At 39.7% G+C, this 19149-nt stretch overlaps 1 protein-coding gene across 3 annotated transcripts in view; it reads right to left on the bottom strand.

Annotated features, from left to right (window-relative positions):
* The window catches only part of rad50.L (RAD50 homolog, double strand break repair protein L homeolog), a 230328-nt gene that overhangs the window by 53282 nt on the left and 157897 nt on the right, over positions 1-19149 (bottom strand). Inside the window, exons 1-5 of one of the 3 annotated variants that reach the window (XM_018251119.2) lie at positions 7957-8134; positions 5411-5580; positions 2947-3030; positions 1369-1520; positions 658-843 (exon numbers count right to left, since the gene is read on the bottom strand). In XM_018251119.2, the coding sequence (XP_018106608.1) occupies positions 658-843; positions 1369-1520; positions 2947-3030; positions 5411-5539 (551 nt within the window). In that variant the 5' untranslated portion in view covers positions 5540-5580; positions 7957-8134. 3 annotated transcript variants of the gene reach the window in all.

Here is a 19149-nt window from a genome sequence, read left to right as displayed (position 1 = left end):
TCCTCATTCATGTGTGTGTTGAAATATAGCCTAACCTTTTACACATTGAATACCGGCGGGAAGTGGCTGGCGTCTCACACAGGCTGCGACCAGGAGGACACAGCAACACTGGGTGAGCTCAGATGCGAATCGCATCATTTTCTGTATAGTTACTTAATATAACGCTGCTCTGCATCCGCAGGGAACAGGGAACTTTTAAAAATAAATGTAATTATGAAACAACGGTAGAGCATCTGCTAAAGAAAACACAAGGTATTACTGTATTAAAGGGTACCTACCTTCTCCCACAAGAAGTACGGGCTAACAAAGCCTGCAGTTCAGTTGTGGGAAGCAATCGGGAAAACGTTCATGTCGGGAGCTAAGCCCCTACACAAGGAGGCTTTTTGCAGACGCCCATGCTCATTATGCGCAAACAAGTGCCCCAACATGGTCGGCTGTAATGGGAGATCATGTCCCATGCAGGGCAGTAATTGTGAGCACGGTTTTCTTGAAGCATGCATTTCTGGTGTGGCTGGTGAACCAATTTTTAGGCGCCATTTTCAAAATGAACATTAGCTGGCAAATATCCAGCAATGGAACAGTCAAAGCCCTGACCTTCACTGATTCCATGATGGAGCAAAAAGTAAATGAAAAGCACTGATGTAGCTAAATGTTTACCTTGTTGCTGAAAATATTTCATCAAACTTTACTTTCAACTGCCTTCCCTCGCTCAGAGGCCAGTTGGAATCCTCCTGGTGACAGAATATTACATTATTCAGGACTGCTGCAGAAACTCCTAATGCACTGATCATTTCTTTGTCCATTTCTGCACATTTTGTACTTAGGCTGACTTTCTCCCCATGCCTAGAACCAGAACAAAAATATGACAATTTAGTTCAAATGCTTAGATTTCATATCCTATAGATACCTAAAGGTCAAAGGTGCATAAAAAGCTTTTACTGCAGATTTTAAAATAGATTAAATATACAATATAGAGTCATGTGTAAAAGTTCTGGAATTCTTTTCAAAATTTCAACATCAATATGTGCAATATTTAGTATGGATATTGGAGTGATGTAAAAGTCACAGTCTGATGGAAAAGTCTGGGTTTGGCAGATGACTACTTGCAAACTTCAGGCTACAGCATACAATGACATTCCTGACAATCATGTGCTTACTATTGAATAGCAGTTTTGGAAAGACCAGAATTTCAAAAATCAATATATTGTTTCTGTGGTCTTGCAAACTAAAAAGGTAATAGTAACTTTAAAAAAACATATACATTTAATTACATTTTCTTTCAATGTACAAACATTTTCAGTTATAAATTATCATTTGTTGGCTACCTACCAGTACTGCAAGCTATAATGCAGCATACCAAACACTTACTTAATTCTGGTAATAACGCCCTCTAGTGTTTTGAATTCTGTTGACTTTCCTTTCTGGGTGCAGATCATGGAACGCTGGACAGCCACAAGCTCTCCATTAACATCTTTTAGTTGTAAACGAATCTGTGCACGGACATCTGTCTCGTGAGCGACCTGTGAATAAAATTAAGAACACCCACTGAGCATATAAAGGGATTCTGTCATGATTTTTATGAAGTAGTTTTAATTTCTAAATTACACAGTTTACACTGCAAATAATTCACTCTACAATATAAAATTTCATTCCTAAACCAGCAAGTATATTTTTTTTAGGTGTAATATTGGTGTGTAGGCAGCCATCTCAGGTCATTTTGCCTGGTCATGTGCTTTCAGAAAGAGCCAGCAGGATGGAACGGCTTCCTGGCAGGCTGTTGTTTCTCCTACTCAATGTAACTGAATGTGTCACAGTGGGACCTGGATTTTACTATAGAGTGTTGTTCTTAGATCTACCGGGCAGTGGTTATCTTGCTGCTATCGTGTTACCTCCCATTGTTCTGTTGTTAGGCTCCGGGCGGGGGGTGAGGCGAGTGATATCACTCCAACTAGCAGTACAACAGTAAAGAGTTACTGAAATTAATAAGAGCACATGACTGGGGGCAGCTGGGAAACTGACAATATGTCTAGCACCATGTCCGATTTCAAAATGAAATGTAAAAAAATCGGTTTGCCCTTTGGGGAAACTGATTTCAGTGCAGAATTCTGCTGGAGCAGCACTATTAACTGATGCTTTTTGGAAAAAAAAAATTTTTTTCCCATGACAGTATCCCTTTAAGGTATCTCGGTGATCTCCCTTATTTTTGTAATCATGCATGCATTTATATTCTCAGCATATCGGTGACTTTGAGCTTGAGGAAACTAAGCATGTTTTTTGGAAAAATTAATTAAAAGCATATATCTTAAACCTCAGTGTCATAAGGGAGCTAAATAAGCTTAATACACTGAGCTCAAGCCCTGCAGACAGTCTCAAATCTTAAAATGTTAATGTTTAAGAAACCCATTTGTTACCAAATGCAGGGTTTAAAACCCACTGGAATCTAGTTCCTGGAAAACTATGTGATGAGCTTGTAAGCATCTTTAACTTTAAGGGTGAAGACACACAGAGCTACTACTAGTAGCAGCTACTTGTTCAGGCTACAAAATGCCCAAAAATACCCTGCCATAAACAATACTGAGAATAGCCTAGTGCCGTAGTGTCTACTAGCAGCTCTGTGTGTCTTCACCCTAAAACAATATTAAAAACAAACTTGCTGCCCCAAACTGATCAGCCAATGAGTTTTTATTTTATATTCTCTTTGTGATCTTAAGTGCAAGGAAAAATATTCCTTGAATGAAATTATGTGTCCCTGGAAAGAAAGTAAATTGACGGGACACAGCAGATTCTGGCTGGAACGGAGTCCAGTCAACGGGCAGCCAACACGAGGGTAATTATAAGACCATCTACATGTAAGTGCCTTCAATGTACTGTCTGGAAATCTTAACTCTCTCCAACAGTCGAGGGGTGTGTCAGTAATAATGTGACAAGTGAATACATATGATTTACCTTAGGATCATGTACAAATGTCTTTCCTTTGGATCCTGGTGGGAAGTCGCCTGTTGTGATATACTTGAGACACTCAATTATAGTCTGTTTGGAAAAAAGAAAACAAAATAGAGATTCATGAAGATATGAATTTACTACATGTATATGATCTATTATATAGAATATACGAGACCTGGGGTATTCCGGCTAAGGGATCTTTCTATAATTTGGATCTCCATACCTTAAGTCTGCTAATATCATGTAAACATTAAAGGACAAGGAAAGTTAAACTAAAGAAGTAGGCTAGAAATATTGTACATTATGTTCTGTGCTTCTGTATCAGCCCAAGGCAACCACAGCCCTTTAGCAGTAAAGATCTGTGTCTCCAAAGATGCCCCAGTAGCTCCCCATCTTCTTTTCTGCTGATTCACTGTGCATTTTCTGTGCTGCGGTCACTTACTGAGCTTAGGGACTGATTCACAATATACAGTACACATAGAATATAAATGTCACAGTATGAGGCTGATTATTAATTAATATGTATAATTACTACATGGCAGCACAGAAACCAGTGCAACTACCATCATGATTTAATAATCAGCATTGTAGCATCAGCTTATACCTCCTTTTCTGCTTGATAATTTGCCATGACCCCTAAGCTTAGCTTCTCAACAGCTGCTCAGACTGAGCCCACTGAGCATGTGAGTGTCGCAGACACTTTCCAAGATGGTGACCCCCTGTGACAAGTTTGAAGTCCTGGATCATTGTTGTTATTGAGAAGCTGAAACTTTAGGCTGGTGCAATAAGGTCATTATATAAAATATGGCATTTTTAGCCCTATTCATTTTTAGGGTTTAGTTCTCCTTTAAATAAACCCATTAGGATTGTTTTGCCACCAATATGTGTTCATGCAACTTCGTTTGGATCAAGTACAGGGTACTCTTTCATTTTTACAGTTAATCACTTTTCAAAATTAGATTTGCTTAAAATTGAGTCCATGGGAGATGGCCTTCCTGTATTTTGAGAGCTTTCTGGATAACAGGCTTCCAGATAATGGATCCTATACCTGTTCAATATCTCATATGATGTACTGCAGTTCATACCCAAAACTGAGAAAACTGTAAATGAAATAATGTAGGTCTCACACAAAAAAAATCTTGATAACTATTAATAGTAATATTAAAAAATCTACAAAGTTAAGAGCATAATGTCTTTTACTTGCGGCAATCTGAAAGTTGGGTAAATGGGAGGCATCTTCACATATGTTGCATCTGCTTGTTTGCCAGTGCCCTAAAAAGGCCTCTAATAAATACTTCCTGCATGCTGGGTGCTAGAAGTAAACTTTGCACCTTGTATTACAAAAAACGCACTTCTGTTTTGAAATTCTACACCAGTCCACGAAAGCCCATTAGTAATATTTCTGATAATGGCCTCAGAGGTTCCCATCTTTTTTCTACCAATTTACAGCACATGCTCTAGGCTGCCGTCAGTTACCAGACACAATATACAGTACCTAAAATATAAAATTCATGATATATGGCTGATTAGTTTCCCCTTAACAAAATTTACGGAGGTACTGAATACAATATTTTGTGAAAGATTCAGCCGAATACTGAACTGAATCAGAAGCCTAATTTACATATACAAATTGAGACAAGGAAGAAACCGAAACACACAATGTGCGGTTACATTTTTTTACTTCTTTGTGTGTGTGAGGAAAAGTCATGTGACTTTTATGATTTGGATTTGTTTCAGCCAAGCCTTTGGCTTCAACCTTTTTCAGCAGGATTCGGCCGAATCAAAGTGCCTAGAAGAACAGAATCTGAATCCTTAAAATCATGAGTTTTCTTCACACAAACAATGAAATAAAAACATTTTTCAGAATTGAATTCTGGATTCGGTGCATCCCTATGCATAGTAAATTTCCATAATTTAACATCTTTTCTGGCCCCCTGAAAAAAATGGAGGTTCTACTGTAAACTAATTAGGGTATTCAGACAATCTAAATATTTTAGAGATTCCCTGGTCATGGGGGGGGGGGGGAGTGTCTGTTTTGCATCAAACATTTTGGTGCATTATCTATGTTATAAAAAATATAAAATAGAACAGGGGTGTCCAAAAGGTAGATCGGGATCAGTAGACCTTTAGTTGATGATCAGTAGATCTCAAGACTCTGTCAACAAATAGCTTGTGTAAATCACCCTCCTGTTTTATTCTTTTCATTCAGATATTTATTCTGTTAAGGTTACCTAAGAAATATTTGTTTTTTAAATATAGTAATATCAATACTCTTACTTACTTACTCTTAAATTATTATAATATTTAAGTAATATTTTCCATGGAACAGAATGCTAACTGATATAGATGTAGATCATAATGGGACATTATCACTAAAAGTAGATCCCGCATTGGTACAGTATGGCCACTCCTGACATAGAAGCACAGTCACAAAGCCTCCTATATAAATGAAACCACCTTTACTTACAGTTTTCCCTGCTCCATTGGGTCCTACTAAAACTGTCAATGGTGTGAAGAATTGAATGACTTGTTTGTTTTTATCTTCTATTCCAAAGCTCCTCACCCCTTGGATGCTCATCTTCTCTATTTTAGACATGGTTCTAGATTTTGTCTTTCTTCTAGTTTATTATTTAGAAGCTGTAGACAAAAGAGTAAAAGAAGTACACAAAAGCACAGTGAGCAAGGCACGAGAAAAAAAACTGAGATAAAATAATTTAAACAAACTCAAAACCAAAGGAACTGCAGTTCTGAGAGCTGGTAGCTAAATAGGTATAACAAGACATCCTATATTAGCAAAAAAAAGTTACTCTTGCACTAGAGGTAACTGCGTGAGACAGGTTTGGGCCAAAGATAGTGAATACGGGGGCAGATTGGGTGATCTAACTTTTAAAGGAGTGATTCACCCTCAGGTTAATGTTTAGTATGTTATAGAAAGACCTATCCTAGCACATTTTCAACTGGTCTTCCTATTTTTATAGTTTTTGAATTTTCCAGCTTTCGAATGGGGATCACGGATTCCAGTAGCCAAAGAAAAATTAAAAAAAAAGTCCAGTTGCAAATTGTCTCAGAATAGCACTCTCTATATCATACAAAAAAATGTAAAGAAGAGCTACCCCTTTAAAAACAGCATGCATTTTTCCTAGGAATGTACTAAAACTAGAATTTGATTCAGAATTTCGACAAATGGTATCCTATGCATCCTAAGCGTTCGCCCATAAATAATCCAACACTTGGGGGCAGATTTATCAAAGGTCGAGGTGAATTTTCGAATGAAAAAGATTCGAATTTTCGAGCTATTTTTGTGTACTTCGACTAGGGAATAGTCCAAATTCTATTCAAATTTTTAAAAAAAATATGGAATATCGAAATGTATCATGTACTGTCTCTTTAAAAATTCGACATCGACCATTCGCAGGTGATTTTTCATTATAGCAGGCGGAAGGCAGTTCGGGGAGATTGTCGCCCCGAAGAAAAGAAGATTAGTTGCCAGGCGACTTAATCTCCCTGAATCTGCCCGTGTTCCCCTGCCCTATAAAGGGTTGTACCAAACCAGTAAGTAATGCCAACATCCTAGGGCAGCTGCAGGCACCACCAAATGTTGTTGAAATTAGGGGTGCACCAAATTCAGGATTCACTTTGGGATTCAGCTAAGATTTTGCCTTTTTCATCAGGATTCAGATTTGGTCAAATACAAGTGCCTGGCCGATCCGAATCCAAAAAATCATGTGACTATTCGTTACGCAAACATGTCAGTCAAAAATGTTTTTCTCCCTTTCCTCCTCAAATTTGCATATGAAAATTAGGGTTCGTATTCGGTTCGGTATGCGGCCGAATCTTTCACACAGGTTTTAATATTCTGCCGAATCCTATAAAATAGTGGATTTGGTGCATCCCTAGTTGAAAATATGACTCTCTGCACCTCCTAGGAAATTGTTCAGACAGCTTTAGGGCTACAGGTTACCTACTGCAGAGCAAGGAGAGATGAACCTGCATTTCCAGAGTGCCGAGTTCAATAGGGTTTTTAAACACATTTTGCAAAACACAGAAATAAGCAGATACTCTGTGAAAGGGAAAGTCTTTTAAAGGAGAACTACACCCTAAAAATGAACTTGTTGCCGCAGCCTAAAGTTTCAGCTTGTCAATAGCAGCAATGATCCAGGACTTCAAACTTGTCACAGGGGGGTCTCCATCTTGGAAAGTGTCTGTGACACTCACATGCTCAGTGGGCTCTGAGCAGCTGTTGAGAAGCTAAGCTTAGTCGGCGTTGCTAATTATCAAGCAGAAAATGAGGTTGGCCTGTTATATAAACTGATGCTACAGGGCTGATTATTAAATTCTGAAGCTAATTGCACTGGTTTCTATGCTGCCATGTAGTAATTATCTGTATTAATTACTAATCAGCCTTATATTGTGACATTTATATTCGATGGGTACTGTATCTTGTGAGTGGGTCCATAAGCTCAGTAAGTGACAGCAGCATAGAGCATGTGCACTGAATCAGCTGAAAAGAAGATGGGGAGCTACTGGGGCATCTTTGGAGCCAAAAATCTTTACTGCTAAAGGGCTGTGGTTGCCTTGGGCTGGTACAGAAGACCAAAACTTAATGTGCAATATTTCTAGCTACTTCTTAGTTAGGCTGTAGTTCTCCTTTAAACTGGATGATTGTGGGGAGTTTGTATTTACAAAGATGCAGATTTTAAGCAATTTTCTTTTACTTCTTAGTTGCTGGTAAAGAGCTTTGCAAAGGGCAGTTTGATGGAAAAAGGGGTTGTGTAGTTGATCGGTGTAGATCTTCATTTCTAAAGTTAACGATAATGTAATTCTATTGTTTATTTATAAAAAGGGAATTGTATTCGGTTGACTTTCTAGAAATAATATAGCTTGTTAGTTCTCCTCCCGCAGGTCTGTCAGTTATTATTGCACCAAGAGTCACAACCAGCAGTGCGGATAATAACTATAGGCAGGTAGAAAATACGAAATAGGTATTATTATTAACGCACATGTGAACCCTACCTGAGCAAGCTCTAGTCACATCACAACTTCTTCCGGAAACGTGACCATTGCCCGTCGAATTGCGCGCGAGTTCCAATACGCTACGTGACATACCCCGCCCACCAGAAAACGAAAGTAAATCCTTGCCATATACTACTGCAGGATCATGCCGCACTCTGTCACGCCCCTGCAATGTGCCAGCCAATCATAACTCGCGTAGGGTGGGCATTGGTACGTCAAACTAATCAGAGGGGGTCTGGCTCTTATGCTCATTGATTTTAGGGAAAGCCCGATCCCCGTGGTTCCTATTGGCTGGCACACTGGTGGGGAAATAGTCTGTAGCATGGGTTTTAAAGGAATAGTTCACCTTTTCGTTAACTTTAGGGGCACATTTACTTAGCTCGAGTGAAGGAATAGAATAAAAAATACTTAGAATTTCAAAGTATTTTTTTGGCTACTTCGACCATCGAATTGGCTACTGCGACCTAGGGTTGCCACCCGGCCGGTATTTTACTGGCCTAGCCGGTAAAACACCTGGCAAGGCCGGGGCCAGTATTACAAATTTACCGTCAATGTAGCTTGAAAAGCCCTCGGCCATCCCAACCCGCTCAAAAGTTACCTTTTTTTTGCTCTCTCTGGGCCCATCACATGTGTAGGCCCCAACCCTTTACTTCATGACACGCCCCTTTTACGGCACACCCGCACACTTTTACGTCACACCCCGCACACTTTTACATCAAGGTCCGCCCATTGGCTCCCGCCCCCACCACCAGCCGGTAATTATTGTATTAAAAGGTGGCAACCCTACTTCGACCTTCGACTTCGAATCGAATAATTCGAACTGAAAATCGTTCAACTATTCGACCATTCGATAGTCGAAGTACTGTCTCTTTAAAAAGAACTTTGACCACCTACTTCGCCACCTAAAACCTACCGAGCATCAATGTTAGCCTATGGGGAAGGTCCCCTTAGGCTTTCTAGCCAATTTGTGATCAAAGGAAAATCGTTCGATCGCTGGATTAAAGTCGTTCGATCGAACGAATAGCGCTAAATCCTTCTACTTCGATATTCGAAGTCGAAGGATTTAACTTCAACAGCCGAATATCGAGGGTTAATTAACCCTAAGTAAATGTGCCCCTTAGTTTGTTATTGAATGGCCAATGCTAAAAAACTTTTCAATTGGTCTTCCTTATTTATTTTTTTTATAGTTTTTCCATTTTTTGCCTTTTTCTTTCCAGCTTTCAAATAGGGGTAGGGTTGCCACCTTTTCTGGAAAAAAACACCGGCCTTCCTATATTTATCTTTTTACACTATTAATAACATTGGGATCAACCATCATTTTTACCGGCCAGGTGGCAAAACTAAATGGGGGTCACTGACCCCATCTAAAAACAAATGCTGTGTAAAGCTACAAATGTATTGTTATCGCTACTTTTTATTACTAGTCTTTCTATTCAGGCATCTCCTATTCATATTCCAGTCTCTTATTCAAATCAGTGCATGGTTGCTAGGGGAATTTGGACCCTAGCAACCAGATTGCAGAAATTGCAAACAGTAGGGCTGCTGAATAAAAAGCTAAATAACCCAAAACCACAAGTAATAAAAAATGAAAACTAATTGCAAATTGTCGCAGAATATCACTCTCTACATCATACTAAAAGTTCATTTTTAATCACCAATTTAAAGGGGTGGTTCACCTTTCAGTTAACTTTTAGTATGTTATAGAATGGCCAATTCTAAGCAACTTTTCAATTGATCTTCATTATTTTTTTTTTTATAGTTTTAAATGATGTGCCTTTTTCTTCTGATTCTTTTCAGCTTTTAAATGGGGGTCACTGACCTCATCTAAAACAAATGCTCTGTAAGGCTACAAATGTTATTGCTACTTTTTATAACTCATCTTTCTATTCAAGCCTCTCCTATTCATATTCTAGTCCCTTATTCAAATCAATGCATGGTTGCTAGGGTAATTTGGACCCTTTCTCAATTCATTGGTAGGCTGGCACAAAAATTGGACTTCACTCCAAAGTATGATGCAAAAATTAAAAATATTTTTGTTACACAAAAAGGAACATCTCACAGGGTGGCCTTAAGCGTTTCGTGCCTTGTGGGCACTTAGTCATAGGCTGGGGATATTCTGTACAACCAGTGATATTTAAACACACCAATCAGGAAAGTGTTTTGGACAGTAGAAAAGTTAATACATAAGTGCTGAATCTGTCCAGGGGAAACATAGTACATATATAAACAATGGGTTAAAAGTTTACAAATATATATATTTTCTTTTACAGAAAAAACATATATGTTACACCATGAGAAAATACTGTATTGCGAAACAATTGTAAAAGTTATAGTTTTGTTGGTTAAGGCGGCAGTTATAGTGTTTTTCGAATTACTTTACAGAAAAATGGTTGGAGGTAATATTAGAACAGATTTCAAAAGACTTTTAGACAAAACATGATACTGTACATTGTAATCTAAATTCATTCCTGTGGGTTGTCTTGTTCCTAAATTAATTTGGACCCTAGCAACCAGATCGCTGAAATTGCAAAATTGAGAGCTGCTGAATAAAAAGCTAAATAACTCAAAAACCACAAATAACAAAAAAATGAAAACCAATTGCAAATTGTCTCATAATATCACTCTCTACATCATACTAAAAGTTAATTTAAAGGTGAACAATCCCCTAATAGCTGAGGTGAAATGGACACCATAAAGGGATTCCCAGTAGACAAATTAATGGAAGCAGGGACAAGAGTAAGGGATGGGATGGGACCTAAATGGTGAAAAAAGGGTAAGAATGTGGGGTTGGGACTGACATAGAGAAGGAAAGCAGAATGGGGAAGATGAAAAAGAGACAAGAATATACAAAATTAAAGTACCTGGGAAGAGAATATATAATACAGCGATGGAACAGATAATAAGAATAGAGGGCTTGCATACCTCCCAACATTTTGGAAATCAAAAGAGGGACAAAAAGTTGTGCCCCACGTAGTGGCCACACCCCCTAATTACCATGTTCATTTTACAAATCGTAAATAAGCCGTATCACTTTAAATGGGCAGGGAGAGCTGTATGGCAGTCCCTACTAAGGGGGATGTAGAAGTCGTAGTGCAACTGGCTTCCCTCCACAGGTTATTGAACTACAACTCCCAGCACCAACACCCAGAGAGCTACAGCCTTAGCCCAGGGCTAGTGGGGAGAGAGGAGGGGAAAGAATCTGTGCCTGGAACTTTGATGTCAGTGTAGACCAATGGTAAAATAGAGTGAGTTTATTGCCTTGGCACTGTGTGAATAGAGTGGGGATAAGGGGCATGAGTGTGGGCACAGCTGGCATCACACACACACAAAACAGCAAATGTACCAATTACTCACACACAGTAACTCACACAGACACAGTAACTCACTTTCTGAGCATGCGCAGCAACAGTCCGTTTCCACAACAGAAGCAGGCCACACAGTCTCTTCTGCGTTCGCGTTGCCCTTTTTTTTTTTTTATGAGACATGATGACGGCTTGCGCATTATCTTGCCCTTACGTGGGCGGTTCTTTCAAGCCGCCCAGTCTTATGCGCCTGCGCAATTACCGCTTGGTCCGGCTACTAACTTCCTGGTTCGGTATCTTCTGTTTGTCTGAAATGATAGAAGGCTCTGCGGAGCCACCGCCCTGCCCCGGGGCTCGGCGCCGTCGGTTACTTCTCCCACTACCAAACGTGTTTCCAGGAAGAACTCGGGCTGCTCCGGAGCCATCCGTGCCATCACCACCTCCCTCCGCCGCCGATGGCAGAATGTGGGACATTGAGTCCACTATCCGGGACAGCAGGACAGACAGCCAAAAACGGGACTGTCCCGTGGAAAACGGGATGGTTGGGGGGTAAAGTAATTAAAATGTAATATACTGTTAGCTTGCACTGGTAAAACTGGCATGCTTGCTTCAGAAGCTCAATATAAACAAGCTGCTGTGTAGCCATGGGGGCAGCCATTCAAGCTGGAAAAAAAGGAGAAAAGGCACAGGTTAGATAACAGATAAAACACCATTTTATTGGCCAGGGCTTATCTGTTATGTAACCTGTACCTTTTCTCATTTTTTCTCCAGCTTGAATGGCTTCCCCCATGGTTACACAGCAACTTATTTTTATCAACTACAATAGTCCTTCTGAAGCAAGCAGACAGCTTTTACCAGTGCATGCTAACAGTACATTATATGTTAATTACTTTAAAATGCTTGCATTTTTTTTTTGGTGTTTCTGTTCCTTTAAGATCCAAATTAGCAGGAGGAATTTAATAGGCGGAGGGAGAGACACAAAAAAGACTCCACGAGAGTGCAGCGTATCCAATCCTCTCTTGGCTGAGGGCAATGACAACCAATAATTTTGTCACCTGTTGCGATATTTACATTTAGTGATCTCACTTTGTGGGAAAATCACTTGTGCATTTCCCACAATGAAACCACGATCGACACATTTAAAGTGTAATAATCCCCATTCTCCTGCAATAGGTATTTTTGGACTCTTTGTTGCCTGCAGGAGAGGTGATCTCCACAATGTTTCAGGCCTTCTATAAATAATAAAATGTTTAGAGGCCACAGTGTCATGCAATTCTTAGGGGCCAATGTGTGTCAAGAAATCTCGGGGGCTACAGTGTGTCCTGAAATGCTGAAAGGCAACAATATCTCATAAAATCTGGAGATCCATAGGGACCGGAGGCAGGCTACAGCTTAATAGAAAGGACAGTTCTTACAGCAAATGAGCTGTGTAGAGAAATCTAACTTAAAGATTGGTGGGATTATAAAGTTGGAGCCATGGTAAAATCACAAGGGTTGAGGGATGGTTATTAAGGAACAACAGTCTCTCACTATATAAAAGTTAGTGGTCTACCATCAATGGCAAAGACATTTAGAGGAGTTATCATCGTCAGAAGGTGTGATTTTTTTAATGAAAATATCGTAGAAGATGATGCCTTGAACTCCAAAATCAATAAATGCATGGATAATTTTTACTTTGGATAACAGCTTTCATATGGAAAAGCAGGAAGTGGAAGGCTCTGCTGGAATTTGAGCCTCCAACTTTCATGCTTCCCAACATTTCAAAATTGGAAAGAAGAACAAAAAGTTGTGCCACGCAGTGAATTTTTTTTGACCACTCCCATTTGTGGACACCCCCCCCCTAAAATTTGGCCGGTTACGGAAAGTCTGAACGTTTATGCGGGTTTTAGGGTCATGTTTGTGTGTTTTTACAGTTTTGATAATGAAGGTGATTGCCTTGCAAGAGACTTGCTTATCTTAAATAGTTACAATTGTATCTTTGCTTATCTTAACTAGTTACAACTGTATCTAAGTGCATGTGCTGAGTATTCTGGGCTCTCTGCCAAAAAGCCTCTTATTTATAGAAACTTTGTATCTTTTTCTGGTGTCAGTGCTGGAGATCAAAGAGAAACTGGGGACATTTCAGAAAAAAAACTGGACTGTGGGCAGAGCTTTCGGGACGGTCTTATGGAAAACGGGTTAGGAGGTATGAGGTTTCTGACTGCTCTCTTGAAGGATAAGTAAACCTTTAAAACAAGTGAATGTAAAATTGATGAGTGTTATTCTAAGAATTTTTGTAATGTACATAAATTTTTTTTTTAATTCCAGGATATTGAGAGATACATGTACTGTCAATATGAATGAATTTTGTAACAACAGCGCCACCTACTAGTCAATTTCTGACCACAAAGTAGTCAAATAAGTTGTCAGGAGAAAGAGAGCTGGTCTGATTTTCTTCTGGGTTGGAAATAGAAACCTTTCTCAAATCTTTCCTAACCAGAAGGACATCAGACCAGCCCTCTTTCTTTCTCCTGACAACTTCCTTGACTATTTGGTGGTCAGAATGTTGAGAAACTGACCAGCAGGTGGTGCTGTTGTAACAAAATTCATTTTTATTAACATGTACCGTATCCCTTAATATCTTGGAATTACTAAAAAAGCATAATGAATGTTATTACAAAAGTTCTTAGAATAGAACTCTCATCAGTTTTACTTTTACTTGTTTTAAAGGTTTACTTAAGGCAGCCATATGCAATAAGATCTGCCCTAGAGCCAAACGATCGGATTGCAATGAAGGAAATGGGCGCTGAAGTGATGAGGACTGCATCAACTGGCCGATGTGGTCCTCGATCGCCAAAAAAAACAAACCTGCCTGATCACTATCTGACCAATTTTTGGCTTGGTATCGATCGGGGAGAGCCTTCAGAATGTCCCCTACACGAGCAGCTAACCTGCTGAATCAGTCTTTAATCTGCTTGTGTACAGTATGGCCCCGTTATCCTTTAACCACTAGAAGAAGAGAGCAACTGCCAGATTATCTCATTACACTTCACTTGGCTTTTCCATCTCATCCTAGCAGCCTTGTTGGTCAGCCAATCAGAGCCAGTTTTACTCTATAGAAATACAACACCCATGTCACTGGCCTGAGCATTGAGGTAGCTGTGGCTTGAGTACCGTGGCTTTCCCCTAGCTCTTCCTTGCTCTTGCCCTCCATGAGTGTGATAGAAGGTGTTTTAATTGGAGGCAGTACTAGGGGCCTTTCATGTAGCCAAAATAGGTAGAAATTAATTACCACAATCCTTATCAGTCTGATAGACATGGAGGCAAGTATCAACTATAATGCTTTGAATAGTTAAGCTCTCTATCTGTTCAAGCAAATCCCTGTATCCATATAGATACAGATAGATATGGGTATATATAATTTATGTGAAGGTAGGGAGGGGTGTGTGTATAGATGCTGGGTTTTCATTTGGAGGGGTTGCACTTGATGGACTTTGTTTTTTTCAACCCAATTTAACTAATCAATTATAAGCTCTTGGGGACAGGGGCTTCAAACCAATTGAGTATTCAGACACCTTGAAGCTAAGCACAATTTGTCTATTTATAACTATACCCCTATGTGTGTTTATGCCTTGTAGAGCACAGCATGCATTTGTGGTGCTATACAAATAACAGTTGCCCTGTTGAGGCCACTGCCACACAGTTGAGTGCATTAAAGACCGAGAAAGCCTGCAAAAACTTTATAGCATTCACAATTTTCTGTAAGGGGATGCAAATACCAATGCTTTCAAGCAAAGAAATAATATAACCCACCTTGGCACACTTAGATACGATGGGATGGCTAAAGTTCAGACTGAAGTAGGCATTGATTAATTAAACTATACGCATGAGGATCACTGCTATAGTTTTGAGAGGGAATGGGAGGCCCCTTATAGAGAGAGACAGAATTCCCAGAGCTTCATTGGCTTCCATGGAATTTGGCATACAAATACAGACATGAAGAGATTGCTCAGAGGAGTCCTTGGCCCTATTGTACTGTCAGGTGCACTATTGGATTGTTATTCCTGTTTTAGGAGTATTCTGCCACCTGAAGACTAGGCAGGAACACTATGTAACAAAAGGCACTAAGGGGCAAATTCCCTTACCGGCAAAAATTCGCCAGCGACAGCTTCGCAGCCATCGAAACACTTCGCCAGGTGTAAATTCGATAGAACAACGCCAGTTCACTGAAGTGCGAAGTTGCATCCAGGGCACCGAACGCTGGCAAAGTTTTGCTACCGTTACTTTGGCAATCAAAGCAAAGATGCACTAGTGTTGCCTAATTAGCATATGCGGGAAATTATAAAATTTAATGGACGTATATGTTGCAGCAAATACTTTACATTACACAAGTCCAGGGAACCTTAATAAATAAAATAGAGTTGTTATAATGCCCTACACATGAGCCCAGTGTATAGTTTTTGTTCCGTATGTTAGAAAATGGAGGGGGGAACCCGGTTGCCCAAAATTTTTTTTACAGACCTTTGCAGGCTATCACAAAAAAAGAAAATACGCCAGCATTTTTTGAGACTTTTTTGAAATTTTGCACTAAAAATTGAGGAAGTCCTATGCACTCCATTGCACTTCACCTGGTCTGAGCTGGCGAGGGTAAGTCTGGTGAATGAGGTAGCGTTCTGCATCTTAGTGAATTTGAGGAGTTACGTCCATTCACCTGTGGTTAGAGTGCAAAGCAACGCTAGCGTCTATCTCCTTCGCTAGCAAAGTGATGCCAGCGCCCGTTAGGAAATCAGCGAAGTTCTGAAATTACAGATGATGAATTTTTGCTAGCACTAGTCACTTCGCCCTTTAGGGAATCTGCCCCAAGTTTGCCCAATAGCAGTAAACCACTAGCAACTAGTAATTTATAATGGGATTTCAGGCAAAGGTCAAGAATGGCAGCAATAAGGCAAGTCAGAACCGGGAAGCTGGATCATCAAGCAGAAAATCAATTAGTTATTGAGCCAAATGCTCCACCTCTGCCTTAGGCAACAACATAATTGTATGTCCATAAGGATTGTGGCACACACAGCATTTTGTGGCACAAACAGATGAGCTAAGATTGTTCACAGACTGGTATGATACTACATTGCAGTAGCCAAATTATTTGAAAAAAAAAAATGGTGGAATGGTTGCTCAGCTGTACCAAGCGGTAACACTAGAACAAGGCATTTCTGAGATTTCAGGTCACCTGTGTTTCACTAGAGAAGAAAACCCATACAAAGCATACTTAGATTTCTAAATCTATTATTGCTTAACATAAGGTCCTTTAAAAACTGGTATGAGACTGCAGCTGAGTACTTATGTATGAAGACTTTTTTGCACAATGCTTATCTATACTAAATGAGAACATTTCAGGACAATATTTACTTTAATGCTTGCACAATATATGGATCTAAATTTAGAAAGCAAAGGAAAAAGTTCCCCATTAGAGTGCCGTTAATTATCATACTGTTAGAAAATTATATTTTTATGAAAATGGTTTATTTAGATTGAGAATCGTTTTACATATAGGATGTTTCATGCAATATATTTTTATAGAGACCTACACTGTTTGGGGTTATAGGTTTCCTTTAAAGGTTCCAAATAGGTTTACATAGAAATAAAAATAATATAAACTTTGTAAATATTGAAACAGGAGTTAAGATACTGCATCATATCAGACTATGTGACTGCAAAATGGGAAATGACCCAACAACAGCTTTGTACATTTGTCCTGCAGGGTAGTGGCACACATAGGGGTAAATTTATCAAAGAGTGAAGTTCCGCCACTAGAGTGAAATCCTGCAGCTCTCAATTCATTTCTATGGGATTTTGAAAGGCGTATTTATCAATGGGTGAACTGAAAGTTAAAGTTATAAATACGCCTATAAAAATCCCATACAAATGAATGGAGAGTGGCGGAATTTCACTCTAGTGGCGGAACTTCACTATTAACTTCACTCTTTGATAAATATACCCCATAGCTCCATGGGAGGAACATATCATCCCTATTCACTTTCAACTGAAATCTGATGTGAGAGCCTGGTGCTGTTATGTGACCAGCGCTTGTTTTCCATGATTTATTCTTTACAATTTCTACAAAGTTTTTAATGTTCCTGTCTCTGGTGCTTCAGTCTGGCAGCTCTCTAATCCAGATGCAGATTCTGAATTATTATTAGAATTTGCTACATTACTTGATGCATTTGTGAGCAGCATCTATGGAATATTAGCAACAATTGTATCAGTTATAACAGCTGCCTTTAATGAAACTCGGGATTGTGTTCAGCATAATGTATTGATTTAGAACAGTTTACAGAGTTGATGACCCCCTCTTCCAGACCTGCTTTAGGGCTCTTACACACGGCCATTGATGCACTCAACTATTGTCAAGGGGGGCTGTACTCACACAGACGCATGTATGCACTGAACGCAGGTGAAATGCAACATGCTGTGTCCCACCTGCGTTTGGCCCTTACATGCGTGTATTCTTGGCATTTTCTTTCTGATTCCTGAGCTTTAGCCCTCATCTATGTTATGGTTTTTTTGCCCTTCATTTCTGGAAAATAGTTTTGCCCCTTCTAATCTTAACTCAAAGCAGTGGTGTAACTGCAGAGGGGGCCTGCACCTATGCCCACACTCCTTTGGGGCCTGCAACACACTGCATTCTGTACCCAGGCCCCGGCCACCCTAGTGACTTAATAGTGCATGCACCACTTCAAAATAGTGCCAAGATACTGAATAACCACATTACTAGGTGGTAGAGGGAGTAAAGGCTAATGTCAGCTAAGGTGCTTAGAAGAAAAAGCTAGCCAAAGGAAAAACCAACAAAACATACCGTACAAGATTATACAGCAGGGACAGTGGTATTAGAATTAGTTTATAGTGACCAGTGAAAGCAAAGTCTGCTGTATTCCTTAAAGGAGAAACTAAACCCTTATTAAACTTAAAAACCTAACTTTTTACTACCCCTTGGGGCAGATTCAGGGATCGGAGTTCACGGCAGCCATCTTCCTGGTCTTCATGACTTCTTCTGGCAAATCCAACTGCGCATGCGCTGCTCCGCCGGTCTCATTCTCAGATTACCGAAGACCCAGAAGATGGCTGCCGTGAATTCCGATCCCTGAATCTGCACCGAGGGATAAGTAAAAGGTTAGGGGCATTTGCCCGAGACAGCAGATAGGTTGGGGGGAGGGGGGTCTATGTGGGGTGGGGGGGTAGGGTTTTTTTTAATAAGGGATTTGTTTCTCCTTTAAGACATGGCATTGCCAGAAACACTCCGGACATCGAAGGATTTTATTGTTCGATCGAAGGAATTATCCTTCGATCGTTCGATCGAACTATCTGCGCTAAATCCTTCGACTTCTCTATTCGAAGTCGAAGGATTTTAACTCCTAGTCGAATATCAAGGGTTAATTAACCATCGATATTCGACCCTTAGTGAATCGGCCCCTAAAAGTTACATATAGGTCATGTTGATCGTTTTTTGCAGAGAGGTTTGTTTTGTAAGCAATTGTTAGTTGAAGTTTCTTTAACCTGACTGTTTTGCCAACCTGACTGTCCCATCTCAGCCTGTAAGTTAGAGTTTCTAATGCTAACGGACTCCTCCTGCACAAATATGGCAGCCCCCTCATACAGGAACATGGGACATCAGACAGGTAATGTAAAAGCAATGTGCAAATACTCTATGGCAAAGTTATAAGTAGCTTTCAAAGGCAATATTATCACAGATGTAAAAAAGTTTAATTTCTCGTGTCAGTATCTCTTTAAGGTTTGAATCAGACTGGAAGGAATCTATTGGAATGTAGGTATGAAATTTGAATACCTTGTTTAAAGATATTGAGGCTGTTTCTTAGACAAGTTCACCCCACTAAAGCAATAAGAATAAAATGTTTAA

The sequence above is a fragment of the Xenopus laevis genome, chromosome 3L (genome assembly GCF_017654675.1).
Source record: "Xenopus laevis strain J_2021 chromosome 3L, Xenopus_laevis_v10.1, whole genome shotgun sequence".
Taxonomy (NCBI): domain Eukaryota; kingdom Metazoa; phylum Chordata; class Amphibia; order Anura; family Pipidae; genus Xenopus; species Xenopus laevis.
Note: the sequence above shows the minus strand (reverse complement) of the source record. Positions and strands in the feature narration are given on the sequence as shown.